Source organism: Megascapheus bottae, chromosome X (genome assembly GCF_031878675.1).
Source record: "Megascapheus bottae isolate mThoBot1 chromosome X, mThoBot2.hap1, whole genome shotgun sequence".
NCBI lineage: Eukaryota > Metazoa > Chordata > Mammalia > Rodentia > Geomyidae > Megascapheus > Megascapheus bottae.
Genome location: NC_143547.1, coordinates 96,693,143 through 96,710,091, shown reverse-complemented (window position 1 = coordinate 96,710,091; position 16,949 = coordinate 96,693,143). Strand labels below are relative to the sequence as shown.

Below are 16,949 nucleotides of genomic sequence, written 5' to 3'. Positions count from 1 at the left end.
AGGAGCAGGAAATTCCCGCCTCCTAGAAACTCAGCCGGAGGCCCGGCTCCAGGGTTTTGGCTGCTTACCAGAATCTTCTCAAGGGCACGCCCTCGGCCATGGTGAGAGCCATTCAGGTGCGGGTCTAAGAGGACCTGCCCAATAATCTCTTGGGAGAAGCATTTTACAAGATATGGATGTTGTGCCATTCTACGATGACTGCATTATCTATGAGAAAATTGGCAGAAAACTGCTCCTCCAATTTTAGGGGCCACAGTCTCCCATGATTTCCATTTCCCCCTACAGTTAACTAGGAAATCGCATGACTCCCTATGGATGGAGCAGGAAAAGCAATTGGAGCTACTAAAATTAATACAGGAATAGCTTCAAAATTCCCCATTTTTGTTATCAAAAGGGCCAGGCAAATACAGGTTTCTTCATGATTTCCACGCAGTAAATATGCCCATGGGTGCCAACCAATCAGGGCTCCCAAGTCTTTTATCAATTCCTAATAATTTGTATATTTATGCTATTGAGATAAAGGATTGCCTTTTTCTATAAGCAGTGGTCTTCCTTTACTGCCCCTCCTATTGCAACCCTTTTCAGAAAAGACGCCCAGGTTAAAAGCAAAGACCTCCTGAGGTAAGTAGAAGTCGGTCGACTCCCCCTGTATGTCTGTATTTTTCTCAAAAGTGCACTGTGGCCTAAACAGAGGATGGTCAAGGGACTCCTTGACCCCCCTTCTAGGGTTCTTGTTGATAACAGGGCACGTCTTAGAGGACGTGTGGGTTCGAGTCCCACTGGCAAAACATGTCTAAGTATATCTGACCCAGCCCAATTTGCTTGTTGTTATGTTTTACCTCTTGCTTGAGAATGGCCTCCGCTGGCCAGCTACCAGGGAATGAAAGTCTCCATTGGGAAGGCGCCCACTGAGTTGAGGGCCCAATGGTCTTTCCGTCACCCTGATAGTTTAAGACCAGGCATGCCATCATGGGGGTTATTTAAAAGTCTCTACTTCTCTGTCTTGTCCATGTTACATGTTTTTCCTTTTCCGAATTTGTCTTTGAAACTGGTACCAGTCCTAAATATAGATCCTTGTGGTTTTTCTGTGTGTGCATGTGCATCTTTGTTATCTATTTGAATCTCTTGAAAACTTCAGAAAATGTACTGCCGATATTAATTTTGTGTGCTATTAGATGTTTGAGTGTGAATGTGTGTGAACGAACATGTTCGAGATTATACTCTTTTTTTTTGGCCAGTCCTGGGCTTGAGCTCAGGGCCTGGGCACTGTCTTTGGACTTTCTCAAGGCTAGAGCTTTACTACCTGATCTTCAGCACCACTTCTGGCTATTTTCTATGTATGTGGTACCAAGGAATTAAACCTGGGTCTTCGTGCATGCTAGGCAAGCACTCTACTACTAGGCCAAACTCCTGGTCTCGAGATTATACTTGTATACAAGTTTATACTTGAAACTAACATACAAAAAAGGGGTAGTGGTTAAATCTAAGTCTAAATTGCAAGCAAAGTCAAATGCCTCAAGGGATTATTGTATTGTTTTAAAAAGGAACTACTTTAAAATCTAGTATTATAATGCATAGAGCTATTTACATTTTAAACATTGTATTCTGTTTAGCAAAAAGGCATCAGGGAACTTGGAATTTATTTCCTTGAGTTTAAATTCGGAGATAAGCATCAGAAATTTAAATGTGAATTTATCAGTTTCAAAAAATCTGATGGTAAAAGGAAAACTAGGGGTGACAAAATGATTGTTTAATTGCTATTTCAGTTCACCCTTGTAAGTTTGTTTGTAACAGTCTCCAGCTGTTCACCCTTGTAAGTTTGTTTGTAACAGTTCCCAGCAGGCCCACAGAAAAGAACAGCAGATCCTTATTCAGATGTAAATTTGGCCCTTACCAAGTTCCCTGTAAGATCCTGCTTAGAGAATAGTTTGTAAGCATGCCTTACTAATGCCTGTGTTACTGGGCAGGAACTTGTCAGTATAATAGTGGGTAGTTAAAACCTAAGGTTGTCAAAATTATGGGTAGTTTACAATCCTAATTTTGCTCTAAGCCCTAACTGAGCAGATCTTGGGTTGACACAGCTGCAAATTCAGGAAAGAAGCTTGTGAACCTGAAGCTATGTGCCTAGCAATCTGTAAAATAGGCTAAGCTTTTAGGGTCCCTGGCCAAGTATCCAGACAACGCACCTGAGTCAGCTTGAAGAAGATACAGAAGCTGGATCGTTGCCCAGATTCCACTCCTGGGACTTTAGCTAGCATACTCTTGGCCATAGGCCCCCTTAAAAACAAATATAAATGGGGGGACACAAGTACTTAGGACATTAGGCCTCAAGATAAGCTTGTTGATGCTTTATTTACATTGAACTTTTAAATTTCAAATCTAAAGGATTTTCCCCTGCTTATAAGCATTGTGGCACCATGCTACCTCACCCAACCCACCTACCCCTTGTCCGAACACCTGGCAGGAGCCAGCCCCTCTGTTAACAATGGGGTGCGGGTTTGACTCATGTGTGCCATTATAACGAGATGTGGACTGGGAACCCTATGAGGTTGGCCATAGCCCTCACCAGGATGTACAGGTGTAGACCAGAGAGTAGAAGGGTTTCCTTTGTGGACGTTGGCTGTCTCCGCTACTTAAAATCTCCATTAGAGTCTGCCAACCCTATGGGCAAATTGCCTGAAAAGTAGGGTGGTAGTCAGTGACAGGTAAAATCCCCAGTGGGGGGCAATCTAAGACAGGCACATTCTCGAGTAAGGCAAGCACCTGCAAAATAAGGGGGAGATGTGAGCATGGCTCCTCAGGGAAATGGAAACCTATGCTGTAAAAGGAAGCCTAACTCGTGCCCCAGTGCTCACCTCCTGTTCTTTGGACCACACCTGGATGAGATGGCACCTGCTGCCTGATCATTGGGCGTGGCTATGATTTGTGACGTAAAATAAGGCCACTTCTGGGATAGGCCATGAACCCTTCCACCCTCTCGGACAGCACATGATTCCCCTTCTTTGCATAACTGTTAACTCTCAAGTTTCAGGAGCAGGCAATCCTGCCACCACGAAATGGCCTCTCAGCGACACCATCACCAGCCACAGCCAGCTGACCTGAGTCCTGCCTCCACCTTTGTGACCTCACCAGTATGGCCCAGGACACAGACCTATCCATAAAAACCGCCCTGGATGACTTCTCTGCCAGATATGGATGCCACAGACACTGCCTCCACACTCTCCTCAAAGCTACCTCATCCTATGTCTACCCCCGCATGGGAACCAGAAGAACAGGAACTGTGGAGGTCCGGAGTAACAAACTTGACTCCGAAGCAGGGGACTGTGATATGATTATGAACAATTATCTTCTCTCAAAGCATACTAGGGAGGACATAGGGGCTGTGATTCCTGTTTACCCCAATCCCATCAGAAATCCACCTAGCCCTAGTCCATTTTGGCCCACAAAGCTCATTTCCACAGCAGCAGGACCCATGTTTGCTTTAGCTAAGTTGGCTGAGTTTATCCAGGCTTGCCTGGATGCTGTCTAGCTAATGTCTTTGAGTACCATTTAGACCCCATCCTACATTCTGTTATGAGTGTCCATAAATAAAGAAAAAGGGGGAACTGTGGGGTAGCTGTAGGAGCCCTGCTGCTTGCCACTTGTGGTTCAGCACATAAACACTCAGGCATGCAAGCAGTTAGGAGCCAAAGTGCGCCTGGCCCCTCCTGCCTGGAACTAGTGGGGCGTGTCTCAGGACACTATTGGTGATGGTCGCATTCAGGGACTTCCCTATGTGATGACGTGTTGGCCACTGCTCGATCTGTATTTAGTGAGCACATTTTTTAAATAAAGTTAGATATGCACCGAGAGTCTGGTCTCCGGAGTCTGTGTTCCCGGAATTATTTGTGGGCCCTTTGCCAATTTACCCGCCTCCTAGATGTCCCAGAAGGACCCCAACATTAGGATATAGTACTTTTTGGGTACTTTCTATTAAAACCAATAAGAAATCCCCAAACACTGTTCAAATTGAAGTACTAGATTGATACCAGAGGTAATATCATAATTTGTGTTGCTATAAGGAAATACAAAAGATGGCAACTTCAAAATCCAGAAGTTTGTTTCACTTTTTCTTTCTGTAGCTGAGAAAGTGAAAATAGAATTAACAGAATGATTTCTCATGAGCACTATTCTTTGCTTATAAAACAACAACATAAACAACTAATATTTCTATAAGAGGAATGGGAAGAATGTAGCATTACATGATTAAAGGAAAACAAGCCAAAACAAACAAAAAAACAGTGCTCCCTTCAACCTCACCTCAATCCAGTGTAGAATGCAGAGACCTCTGAATTTATGTGCCAAATTAAACTGCTGCTCTGGGAATTAAGTTAAAGCCATAAAATTCAAAGTTATTATAATTAAGCCAAAGAAACAGAATGTCAGAGACATGTGAGAGTCAGAGATTTGTACAGCCAGTAGGAATGCTTTAAAACTCATGATTTGTTTTATTTCTGTCAATTGATGAAAATACAAATTCTTCAAAGATTTATAAAATGTCATGTTTTTCAATCTTATGGAAATAATAGTAAACAAGTTTAAATCTGAAATTCATGAAGTTAAAACATATGCAACCAACTTAAGGAAAACAGTGACAAAGACACAAATGGGATATGATAAATGAACAAACACCTCCAAATAGATCCAATGAATTGAATAAGCCAAGAACATTAAAGCACATCATATAAATTGTACAGAATATGGTAAAAGTGTTACAAGAATGCAAAAATTAAGCATTGAATAGGATAGATTCATATTTTCTTATAACTTGATAAACATCAATAAATGCGTGAACAATGTCAGACATAAAAACAGATAATAAACCTAGTATTTTTATGTAATGTTTTGGCATTTGAAATGGAAAAAGATGTAATCACTATGGAAAAGATGAACACAGTATTGTCTTACAGTGTGTTCATTAAAGCCTGAACTGGACCCTTCCCTTACTAAAAATATGAACTATGAACTGCCCACTTCAAAATCAGAAGGAGGAAGTTCGAACTCAGTTTCTTCATAAGACCCAGTAGGTTCCAAATGGTCTGTGACTAAAAGGGGATTATTACCATCTGCATGATCATTTTCGAGACTGTCATTATCATCATCTCTTAATGCCTCTTCATACCAGTCAGAGAAGGAAAATACATCAGTCCCTTTGACCTTGGCCATAAATTCTAGGACCTTCATCTTGGAGGTTTCAGCCAGGGCTCTTGGTCCCCACAGGAACTCATAGCTTGGAGGATCACTATAGAGCACCTGACGATACTCCACATAGTTTTCCTGCACCAAGTCGATGGTGATGAACTTTTTGGGCTCCCCATAGATAAAGTGCTCCTGCCCAGCATGCACTCCAACCATATTCAGAAATGCCCAGACTTTCTCTTCAGGAGCACAATTCTCTTCTAAGAATATAACACCAAGAAGCATGATCAGGAGCCCATTTCTAGGCATCGTCTGTTCATCATTCAACTTATCTTCAAAGGTAAGGCCCAGTGAGTTGACAAGAATATAGGTGTTACTGTCCATTTCCTTTACATCAATGCCAAAAATCACCTCCAGGCATGAAGATGCTTTCTCCAAGATGACAGGGAGAAGCTCTTCATATTCCTTAGTGACTACCTCAACCATTTCCTCTTTGGTGATGGGCTCCTTAACTCCATGCTTGAAGATCAGGGTGTGCAACAATTCAGTGATCTGATCCCCAAGAGGCTCAGGGACCAGGTCTTCACTCTCTACTGGAGGTGGAAAGATGAGCAGACTGTCATCTTCTGGAACATTCAATCCATATATGTTGCTCCACAAGGTGCAAGACAGGCTATTGCAGTGATCATTGTTGGACCAAGAAAGAATACTGGAAGTTGGCCCCTCCCTGGTTTCCTCCTCCATTTCTTCCTGCTCCTCATATTTCTCTTCCTCTTCCCCCTCCTCTTCTTCTTCATCCTTCTGCTCTTCCTCATCCTCCTCTTCTTCTTGTTCCTCCTCCTCTTTCTCCTGTTCCTCTATCTCTTCTACCTCCTTTTGCATGGTGTCATCAATCAATGAGAAAAAGGAGGAAACAAAGGAAGGGGGAGTAAGAAGAGGATCAGTGATATACATGGAAAGGGTCAAGGGATATGGATGGCAGCACTCTTATTTTTTCCCTCATGTACCTCCATTTCCTCAGCCTCTATCTTTTCCTCCGGCTTCTTATCCTTCACAATCGAACAATATTCCATATCAATTAGAACTTCAGAGGCTTCCTCGAGTTCTAGTATGGGATATACTGGAGTCTGAGACATGAAGAGGCTTACTGGAGGTGGCAGGCAGTAGTTTCAACAAAATGTAGTGAGGAGATCCCACAGACCTGTCGGACGGAGAGAGTGAGTGGCCTCAGCTGAAGACCTCACCCATAACAAGTATGACGAACCCCACTTACAGGTATTTGTGGGATATTCTGCAGCCTCAAAGCTTTGCTGAATTTCTAGTTGTCCTGTCCTCCAGGGAACTACAAAACACAAGAGAAAGCACCTCAGGGTACAGTGCCAAGATTTGAGCCTACAACAGAAATCATGGTGTGAGACACAGGCAATGCTTTTACGTCTAGTTCTAATGAGAATGAAGAGACATCTCCTAAACTGAAGAGTACACGCACAATCCTAGGCCTGTCTAAAATAACAGATGCAGCCAGACTGTGAGATAGGGCAAATAGTTCCCTCCATGTTTACCAAGGTCTGGAGTCAACCTATCAGCTAGATTTGGGGAATAGTGCAAATTAATGCAGTAAGGAACCAACATCTCCACAGATTCAGTCAATGACTTACTGGGGAAAATTAAGATATTGATAAAAACTGTAGGGATCCCATCTGTTCTAGATTAAATGTCACTTTCTCACACCGGCACATAAAGGGACAGAGCCTTCTCCCTGAGCTGGCCTTGCTGAGCATCCTGAAAACCAGCCCTCATTACTGTTGAGACCACAAAAAACGAATGATCATGTAACATATTTCAAAAATATATTACACAAGATCTCCAAGATCAGCAGCATGGACAAGGTTGAGCTGGATATACCATCAGTCATAGAAATAGGGATCCTAAACTCGGTCTTCCCTCATATTCCTTACTGTAACTCCCTACACACGGTCCAACATGAATCCTCTGTTGAACTGATACAGTCCTCCTCACGCTGGCTATCCCTCACACCAAAGTGCTCTTCCCTAGGAATATATGCATATGTGAGAAGGCACAATATATGATTAACTGGCCCTGAACCTTCCAAAGTTAGCAGGAAAGGATGGGGTCTGATTACACTATAGTACAGATTTTCTTGTATTTATCTTTAGTATCTCACAACCCATAAAATGCCTTGGTGACCTGATATTGTGCTATAAAAAGAAAATTCCACATCTCTGATCCATAACAAAACACATTAGAGAAAATTTCAATGAACCAGACCTAGGTTCTCTTTTTGTTGAGGACAGGAAATAGCTTTATTTCTGAGATCCCTTCTTTTACGGGTGAAGGATACTTTGGTACTAAAAACAAACATTACCCTAATAACTGATGAAGCTTTGAAATCCTTACTGTACTGCACCCATAGACTCAGGACAAGGCTCTGTTATTCCTTAAACAAGTCAGAAAGAAAAAGATTAATTGATGTACCACATTCATTTCTACCCAGAGCATGGGCCCATCAGTTCATCTGGGACTCTATGCTCAGTCAGCTCTAAACATACTTTAGTGAAGACAGGGTCCTGTCTTCCCTGATGTTCTGCATTTCTAACTTCAGATCAAAAAGTCACCACCCAGACACACTCCCACTAATTTTAAGATGAAGTTGGAAAGTTACCTTTGGATATTTTCAACCAAATGCTCCCATACTGAAAGTCAGAAGTAAGATGTATTTAAGGGACCAACTCACTCCCACTAATTCCAAGATGAAGTAGGAAAGTTACCTTCGCATATTTTCAACCAGATGCTCCCATACTGAAGGTCAGAAATAAGATGTGTTTAAGGGACCCACTGTATACTGGGTGACTGATGTTGATACTGCATCTTTCGCTCCTTACCTTTACCTCGACACATGTGAAAATACTGTCTCTGATGGTGTTGCAAACCAAGAACACCGCTTTCTTTCAATTTGCTGGGATAATTCAAATAGAAAGAAAAGAGCATTAGATTAGGTTATTTTTGCCCATGGCTAAGGGATACACTCTACTTCAAATCAACATGTATATTTTATCTGTTAACAATGTCTGTCCCAATATGCAGTGACTAGAACATTTCCTGCCCAACACAAACGCCCAACATTAGGACACCTAAAAGAGGCTGTGTAGAAGTGAGGGTTCTTTCCACTTGGCTACACCACCCTCCTTTCTCCCAGGACTGAGAACAGGGAATAGCAAGAACCCCTAGGAGTCTTCCTTTCCACCAAAGAGAAACAGCAAAGAAGGGTGAGGTATCTGTGTATGGATATAGACAAACATGTGTCTATATAATCACATATGTGTATATGGATATGTATGTGCATGTATGTCCACAGAATTATATGCACGTTTGTATATGTAAATGGTGTTTATACTCAAGGGATAGAAGACGTTTAACTTTTAAAATACTAAGTAGGTTTCCAAAAAGCTTTCAAGCCCCCATTTCAATACATGAGTCGGTTGAGTGTTGATAATTGTTCTCAACTGAATTCCTAGCAGGGAAAGAACACAGTAAGAAAAGTTTCCCTTTGCTCAGCTTCCAAAGTTGGAGGTCCAATGAGTGCCTCACGGCAGCATGGCAGCCCCTAGAATAGGGAGAATGTGGAAGGGCGTGCTCCTGCTCCGTGGAAAACACCCACTTCCTGCAGTCAGGATCCTAGTGTTAAAGCTCCCAGGCCCGAGGCTCGGGGCACTGCCTTCCTGGTGGCACGCAGCCCTCCTAGGAGGCCTCGTCTCCCTCGGATCACCAAGGCCCCTCTGCGATCACCTCTGCAGCCTGTCTGTGGCCGTGCCGAGGGGCACTCGGACCCTGCGCACACCTCGCCGCGGCTGGTCGTGGTCACAGGGCAAGGACGGCGGCGTCGAGGGTTAGGTGCCCCCGCCCGCCCCCGAGTGTCTGTGAACTGCAAGAAGCTGCTCTCCTTGCCTCCATGGTCGGGGAAGTCACTAGGCAGCACCTCATGGAGCTGTTCTCATGCACTGTTCTCATGGAGGACAGGAAGAGGCTTCACTAGGGCGTGAGGTGTTCAGCCTCGCTTCTGCAAGAAGGAAGACCAGCCCAGTGCTCCCTCCACCTCCCCGTCTTCCCAAGCTCACCAATTCAGCAGGGACGAGGAGCACGGCCCTCCCGTGGATGATTGCCCGGGTCTCGGAATCCACCCGTCGGCTTCACGCTGCTGAGTCCAGCAAGCTCAGCCACAGATTGTCTATTCTCCCTCACACGCCCACCTGAGCCTGCAGCAATGGCGCCGCTCCAGCCTGAGGAGGGCAGGACTTTGTTCGAGCGCTCAGGTTCTCTCCTTCCTGATTGGCTGGACTCGACACTCAGTGTCCAATCAAATGAAGCCCCGCCCCTCAGATCGCAGTATATTGTTCTCTGTGAACATTACATCCGGGGATCTAGAGCGACCACGTAGAGGATCGTAGTCCCGGTGTCTGTGAGGGAGAAGTGCTCCGTTCTTCCCGCCTTCTGCCACCGGCTAAGCTGCTGCCCCACAACCCCATGTCTCCCTCAGCCGCAACACTCACCAATGGAACCATGAAGTCTTGAATACAGGAAGGACATGTTATAAGTGTAATCACTGAATTTGATTTTGATACCCTTTGTCTTTTATATAAATTGATCTGATTTATGGTACAGAGAAATCAGAATAGGTGGGACAAAACCTGAACTAATACAAAACTGATACTCACTAGACACTATTTGGAAATGAATTCTGCAGTTTGGGGGGAGGAATGTAGGAGGGAAAACAAAAGAAAAGTACAGTGAGAGTAAAACTCTTTACAAAGAAATACTCATGACCTTACTTATGTAACCATACCGATGTATAGCACATATTAAATTAAAATACAAACAAATAAATATATACGATTTACAAAATGGCCTTCCCGAAAAAGGAACGGTATGGAGATGTGCAAGGAAATTGAATAAACTTTCAAAAACGAAGCAGTATGCAATTACTAAAACTCTTTAGCACAGTTAGTTATTATAGCTGGACACACCATTGAGATCACAGGCATAATCCCTTTTTCACTTCATACAGGAATAAATCAAACCTCTTAAATGTGCACGTCTGTACTTCCCATCACCCAGAAGGTTGCCGCATATTACGTTAATCTTTAAGCCCTACACATTCTCTCATACCTGGTAGCTGACCTTCAGAGAAGGCATCAGGAAGAACATCAGAGTAAAAAATGGACATTTTGTGCCAGTCCTGGCCTTGAACTCACGGACTGAGCACTCTTCTTGTGCTTTTCCTCAAGGATAGAGCTCTACCACTTCAGCCTCCGGACCATGTTTGGCTTTATTTCTATGGATGTGGTACCGAGGAATCGAACCAGAATCTTCATGCATGGTAGGCAAGCACTCTACTGGTAAGCCAAACTTCCAGCCCCGAAAATGGAGATTTTTTTAAGGCCCCAACTGGCTTCCTGGCACCTTAATGCAAGAGAGGGAGCTCCTTCACTTGGGCAAAAGAAAATAAATAAAACTAAGCTCCCACCCCAAAAGATAGTAGCTGATTACAATATTCAACAAAATTATTGATCCCAGGATGAAAACCCAAACTATAATTTTGCAAAATAAAATCAAGCTCAATTTACAAACAAATTTTGAATCCTATGTAGTCTCTTTAATAGAGTAGATCCAACTGATTCAAATGAAATAGGGGGGAAAAAAGCATGAGTAAAACATGAAAACCTCTGGGCAACTACTAAGAGAGTAAACTTAAGAATGATGGGCATAGAAGATGGACATGATGTATAAGCTAAGGGACAGAAAAGATTAAATAAAATAATACGGGAAAATTTACCAAATCTCATCAAGAAGCAACCACTAACATACAGAGAGCTTTTAAGACACCCAAAAGACCAGACCACATGAAGGAACCACATGAAGCCACATTAGAGATAAAATAGTATTAGGTAAGAAAAAAAGACAGTGAGAGCTGTAAGATAGTACCAAGCTATTCATAATGAAAACTCTATTAAAATAACAGCAGATTTCTTAACAGAATCATTAAAAGCAAGGAGTAAATTGAATAGTTTATTTGAAGTACTGAAAGTAAACAATTGTCAACCTATTATATTCTACCCAAAAGTTGTTAATAACTGAAGGACAAATAAAACCATAACAATTTATGACCACTAAATCAGCACTACAGGTGATATTCAAAAGAATCCTATACACAGGAAAGAAAAATGGCATGATCATTAAAATTAGGGAGAAAACACATCCCAATTGAAGAGTAGATACTCAAATTAAAAGCAGTAAACAATAAAAATCAACCAAAGCAACAAGATGGTATGAATTATGACATATATTTTATATTAACAATATATCTAAATTATATCAATTCTCCATTCAAAAGACAAAAAAATAGTAAATTAGAATAAAAACAACACCCACCACTTGCTGCTTATAAGAAATCAGGTGTCTTACTAACAAAAATAAACCCTAGCTTATAGTGAAAAGATGGAAATATATCTGCACAAGCAAATGGGACCCAAAATGAAACAGAAATAGTTATATTTATATCTGATATAGGTTATACAAAACCAAAATTAGTCAGAAAAGTCAGTCACTTTTCTTTATGAATAAATCAAATAACCACCAGAAAATGCATTCCTTAACCTACATGTACCAAACATCAGTGTAAGCACTGACAAATATATTAATGCATCTTTAATAATAGAGTTCTCTCTGTGTAGAAAACTCTAACCTAACGATCACCTACATCATTTTTAAGTTGAAATTAAAACTTTTTCCTCAAAAAAAGAGGTCTTCTGTAATTATATCTGTTCCTTTACTTCAATTTAGATTAAGCCTTTTGCTATTCTTTTTTGTAAATGTAACTCAGATATTTAAGTAATGATTTTAACAGTTATATGCCTCCTCTATAAAAGCTAAAGCTCCATGAGGAATGTAACCACTGATTATCACTCATAATTGTTTGGCTAGCAAGTAAACCTACATTCAGTATAGAATAAGCATGCCATACAAATGTTTATTGAATAAAACAATTAATAATAGCATACTTTTAAAAACATAATAGCATACATTCTCCTTGTAATAGGATTTGAACTCAGTGCCTTCTATTTGTAAGCAGGCACTCTATGACTCAAAGTTTCTCCCCAGTCCCTTTTTCTTATTTTATGGTCATGAGGCTTAAACTCAGGGCCTAGGTACTATTCTTTAGCTTTTTCTCAAAGCTAGCATGTTACCATTTGAACCACAGCACTGTTTCCAGTTTTCTGGTGGCTAATTGGACATAAAAGACTCACAGACTTTTCTGTCCGGGCTGGCATTAAACCATGACCATCAAATGTAGCTAGGATTACAGACTTGAGCCACTGGTGCCCAGCTATCCAGTCCCTTTTGTATAAACTTCACAAAAAGACATGTACTAGAAAAAAGCATGTAGTAAGCTGATAGGTACATATGTGCATGTAATATGCAACTTTGCAAATGTGGCACTCAAAAGGTACAGTATGCTTAAGAAAAATTATCTCAGAAAAAGATTTGAGATGTAAGAAGTTACAAAGAATAATTATGAAATATGAGATCAAAAAAGAGTGAAATGTATATGAAAATTCTAGTAAATAGTAGCATGTAGTATATCCAAAATAAAAGGAAGAAATATGAGTTTGATTGTGTGAATATGTCAGTCATTAGAATTCCTTATTCCCAGTACTTTGGTTTGAGTACCTCTTCTTAAAACATGTTGAAATCGAACTCCTACAATAATGATACTAGCAGGTAACACCTTTAAAAATGATTTGATCACGAATGCAAACTTAGTTCAGGATTGGATTCGCTATCCAGTGAAAGAAGTTGTTATTATAGTGATGAATTTGACCTGCATTCATCTTTCCATCTGTCTCATGCTAGGTCTTATGTTCTGTGCCTTCTTAAATGAACAATAATGCCAAAAACTCCTCTCTTGGAAATCCAGCCTTAAGGATATACTCATCTCACTTTCATAGTAAAAATTGTTTTCCAGTATTCTTTCCTCTGAAAATATACATAAATATAAGAAGAATCTGTGGAAAACCCAAATTATGGAGAAATTGCACAATGAAAAGTGGGGGAGGGGACTAGTGGATGATAGTGTATCATATCTTTCAAGTAAAAAATCTGTCCATAGTTTTAAAGTACTTCTTCCAACTTTAAGGAATCATCAAATTCTTCTCTTAATGAACAGAGTAATAACCACTGGATATTTCATCTCACTCTACTGCCAGTTGCAAGTAATTAATACCTTTCCCAGTTGATTTTCTATGGTTTTATGGAAAGCAACCTTAACACTAGAATGGATACTTCAGAAATATTCATTAAACATCCCACTATTCTGAAAGTAGCTATGGCCATCTTTCATAATTATCATCCCTTCTAACTAATGTGACAAGAGCATCACAGTTTCTTCCCAAAGCAGCCCTAAAGATATATAAGTTTTGTTTGGTATATTTTATTTTTTCCTCAGTTAAAGTCTGCTATACTATTATTTTGCCTGACAAATATAACCCACCAGGTACATGACACCATTTGAAGATGAATATTTTTGAAATATTTGTCAAAAGAAAAATACATTAATAAATATAGCTGAACAGATGGATCATGATCACAGATTCAGAAAGTAGTGAAGATTGATATCTACCTACACAGTAACAATCTGGGTTTAGAGAGCAGCAGGCTGCCATAGATATTTGGTACATTTATTGAAGCATTAAAAGAGCTTCATAGTCCTCTCAATTATTTTTTCTATATATTTTATTGTAATTAATAGAAGGGTTACATTACATTTACCAGATAGAAGGTGCATTACTTCACAAAAATTGATACCCTTTCTCATGTCTTGGTCCCCATTTCCCTCCCCCCATCCCCACCCCTCATCTTGTTTTCCCCCCTTCCCTATCCGATTTCAAATAACCAAATACACATATACGCAATATATCAGAAAACAAGGTGAAATACTTTAACAATATGAGATAACGAAGGAACAGCAAAAGAGGTGAGAGATAACATAATTCATTAAGGTAAACAATCATTCATTATATGGCTTTTGTTTCTATATCCTGGAGGTCCTTTCACTCAGTGTCATACTATATGACCTTATATAAGTCCTCTCAATTATTATTCCTACTTCTACTTACATAAATCAGAGTGAATTTTCTCTTCATTTATTTAACCCTTAAGTTCTCTAAACTACTAAGCAATACCAATATTAATGCAGAGGCAATAAAATTGCTGGCATGCTATTAAACATTGTTTGCACTTTAGAAATGTCAGTGATATTTGCAGTTCTAAACAGTATGCTTCATGCCATTTCAAAAGTGCATTTGTTAGACCAAAAAATTCATGTTTTTAAGCACTTCTCTCATATAAATGGCTCAGGGTCAAAACACATGAAAAAAAATCTGTTTCATCTTTATTCTATTCAAATAGATCATATCCAAGAATGTCAGAGAGTAAACCCATGAAGTCTTGCCTGGTTTGCAAAATGTAAAGAAGCTTTAGATTCATCTCGGTATTTAATTGTTCATTATAAATATCTTTCTGGAGTAACGAGCTTTAACAAATTCACTAAAATCTCTCCATTCAGTCTAGTTTGCCAAACACTGATGATAGTGTGGTTTAATTGGAGGCATGAGAAAAATGTAGTCTCCCTTGGAAATGAAATATGCCAAATTCTATATCTCCTAGTACATACATAACATTACCACCCAAGTCCTTACCATCCACTTAAATTCCATGACCTTAAAAAAGTCAGTGAAAATTAAAGCTGCTCAGCAAGTTTGAGAATTCAAGATATTTCCATTCTGATCTTGTTTATTTTGGTGTGTGCTCTTCTTTTTATTTTTATAAGGTTTCCTAAGGGTCTAACAATTTTGCTAGTTTTTGCAAAGAATCAACTAGTTTGTTAAATTTTCTTTGTTTTTTGGACTCATTTAATTCTGATTTAACTTTAAGTTGCATCATCAAATTGTTGGTTTGAGATTCCTCCAATTTGTTGATGTAGGCACTCAATGCTATAAATTTTCCTCTGAGTACTGTCTTTGTTGTGTCCCAAAGAACCAGATATTTCATATGCTCCCTTTGCTTAAATACCATAAACTGTTGAATTTCTATTCTGATCTCATCAATGACCCACTGGTGATTCAACATGCTCCTGGATTGAGAGGATTAACATTGTGAAAATGGCTATATTATCAACGATTATCCACAAATTCAGTGCAATACCCCTCATCAATATGCCCACATCATTCTTTAATGAAGTAGAGGAAATAGTCCAAAATTTATATAGAATAATGAAAGACCCTGTATAGCAAAAAAAAAAGCCCTTAGCAGAGAAAACAGCACTGGAGTAATATCAATACCAAACATCAGACACTATTACAGAGCTATAGCAATTAAAACAGCTTGGTACTGGGCACAAGAACAGGACTAAGGACCAATGGAATAGAAATGAAGACCCAGAAATCAACCCACCAAACTATGGCTAACTAATCTTCGATAATGGAGTCAAAATGATAGCGTGGAAGAAAGACAGCCTCTTCAACAAATGATGCTGGCAGAATTGGTTAAGCACCGGTAGAAAATTAAAGTTGGATCTTTATATGTCACATGCATCAGAATCAATTCCAAATGGATCAGAGACCTTGAGGTAAAAGCAGATACCCTGAAATTTTTACAATAAGGAAAGGGGTACACCAGGTCTCTTTGGCACAGGTTGAAAGTACCTCTATAAAGGCTCAGCAAATCAAAGAAAGTTTGGACAAATGGGACTGCATTAAATTACAAAGCTTCTGTATGGCAAAGGACATAGCTATTGAGATAAATAGAAAGCCCACACAGTAGGAGAAGATCTTCACACTAGCCATACAACAGAAAAGGGCATTATAACTAAAGTACACCTACAGTTCAAAAATTTTCCCAAGGGCCAGGAGTTTGGCCTAGTAGTAGTGTGCTCAGTCTCTGAGCTCAAGCCCAGGACTAGCAAAAAATACTCTCTCAAAAACAAATCCTCAAAGAAACAACCATCCCATTAAAAGGTAGGCTAAAGTCTTAAAGAGAAAATTCTCTGAAGAGGAAATAAGAATGGCTAATAGACACATGAAAAAATGCTCAATGTCTTGGCCATAAAAGAAATGCAAATCAAAATGACTTTGACATTCCACTTTACCTCAGTTAGAATGGCCATTATCAAGCAACCTAAAACAAGATGCTGGCAGGGATGTGGCTAGAGAAGAACACAGCTACACTGTTGGTGGGAGTGTAAACTTGTTCAACCTCTCTGGGAAACAGTATAGAGTTCCTCAAAGACTAAATATACAGCTCAGCTATGAGCTAGCAAGCACACTTCTGGGCATTTTCTCACATTTCCATAAACAACAACATACTAAAGCTACTAACACAACCATGTTCATTGTAGCATTATTTACCATAGCTAATATATGGAACCTATCCCCATTTGTAAAAAAATGAAAAAACTTTGGAAAAATCATATTAAGTGAAGTAAGCCAGACACAAAGAAACATAGGCTCCAAGGTTTCCCACCTTTGTAATTAGTATGCATCTAGGATTTTCCTAGCTCAAAATCTATGTGTATTTGGTTGTACGGGATGAGGATAAGAAATATGAACCCTGGAACAGGGAAACAATGGGTTTATCTTTGTGGTTGTTGTCAATTTTTGTAAACAAACTAAGTGAAGTTATTTCTTTATTCTTTTTTT

General features: G+C 39.9%; 1 protein-coding gene and 1 long non-coding RNA gene across 2 annotated transcripts; both read right to left on the bottom strand.

Moving 5' to 3' along the window:
• Positions 1–4,832: 4,832 nt before the first annotated feature.
• LOC150041628 (melanoma-associated antigen B2-like) lies at positions 4,833–6,521 on the bottom strand. The gene is made up of 3 exons (XM_090326112.1): positions 6,452–6,521; positions 6,186–6,379; positions 4,833–6,051 (listed from the first exon to the last, which is right to left on the bottom strand). Exons 2-3 carry the CDS (start codon positions 6,312–6,314, stop codon positions 4,999–5,001), a joined length of 1,182 nt encoding a protein of 393 aa, XP_090182238.1. The 5' UTR covers positions 6,315–6,379; positions 6,452–6,521; the 3' UTR covers positions 4,833–4,998.
• A 1,049-nt stretch (positions 6,522–7,570) lies between these two features.
• Positions 7,571–9,475, bottom strand: LOC150041627 (uncharacterized). The gene is made up of 3 exons (XR_016533744.1): positions 9,315–9,475; positions 8,082–8,155; positions 7,571–7,636 (listed from the first exon to the last, which is right to left on the bottom strand). It is a non-coding gene; the product is annotated as an uncharacterized LOC150041627 (long non-coding RNA).
• Between the last annotated feature and the right edge of the window lie 7,474 nt (positions 9,476–16,949).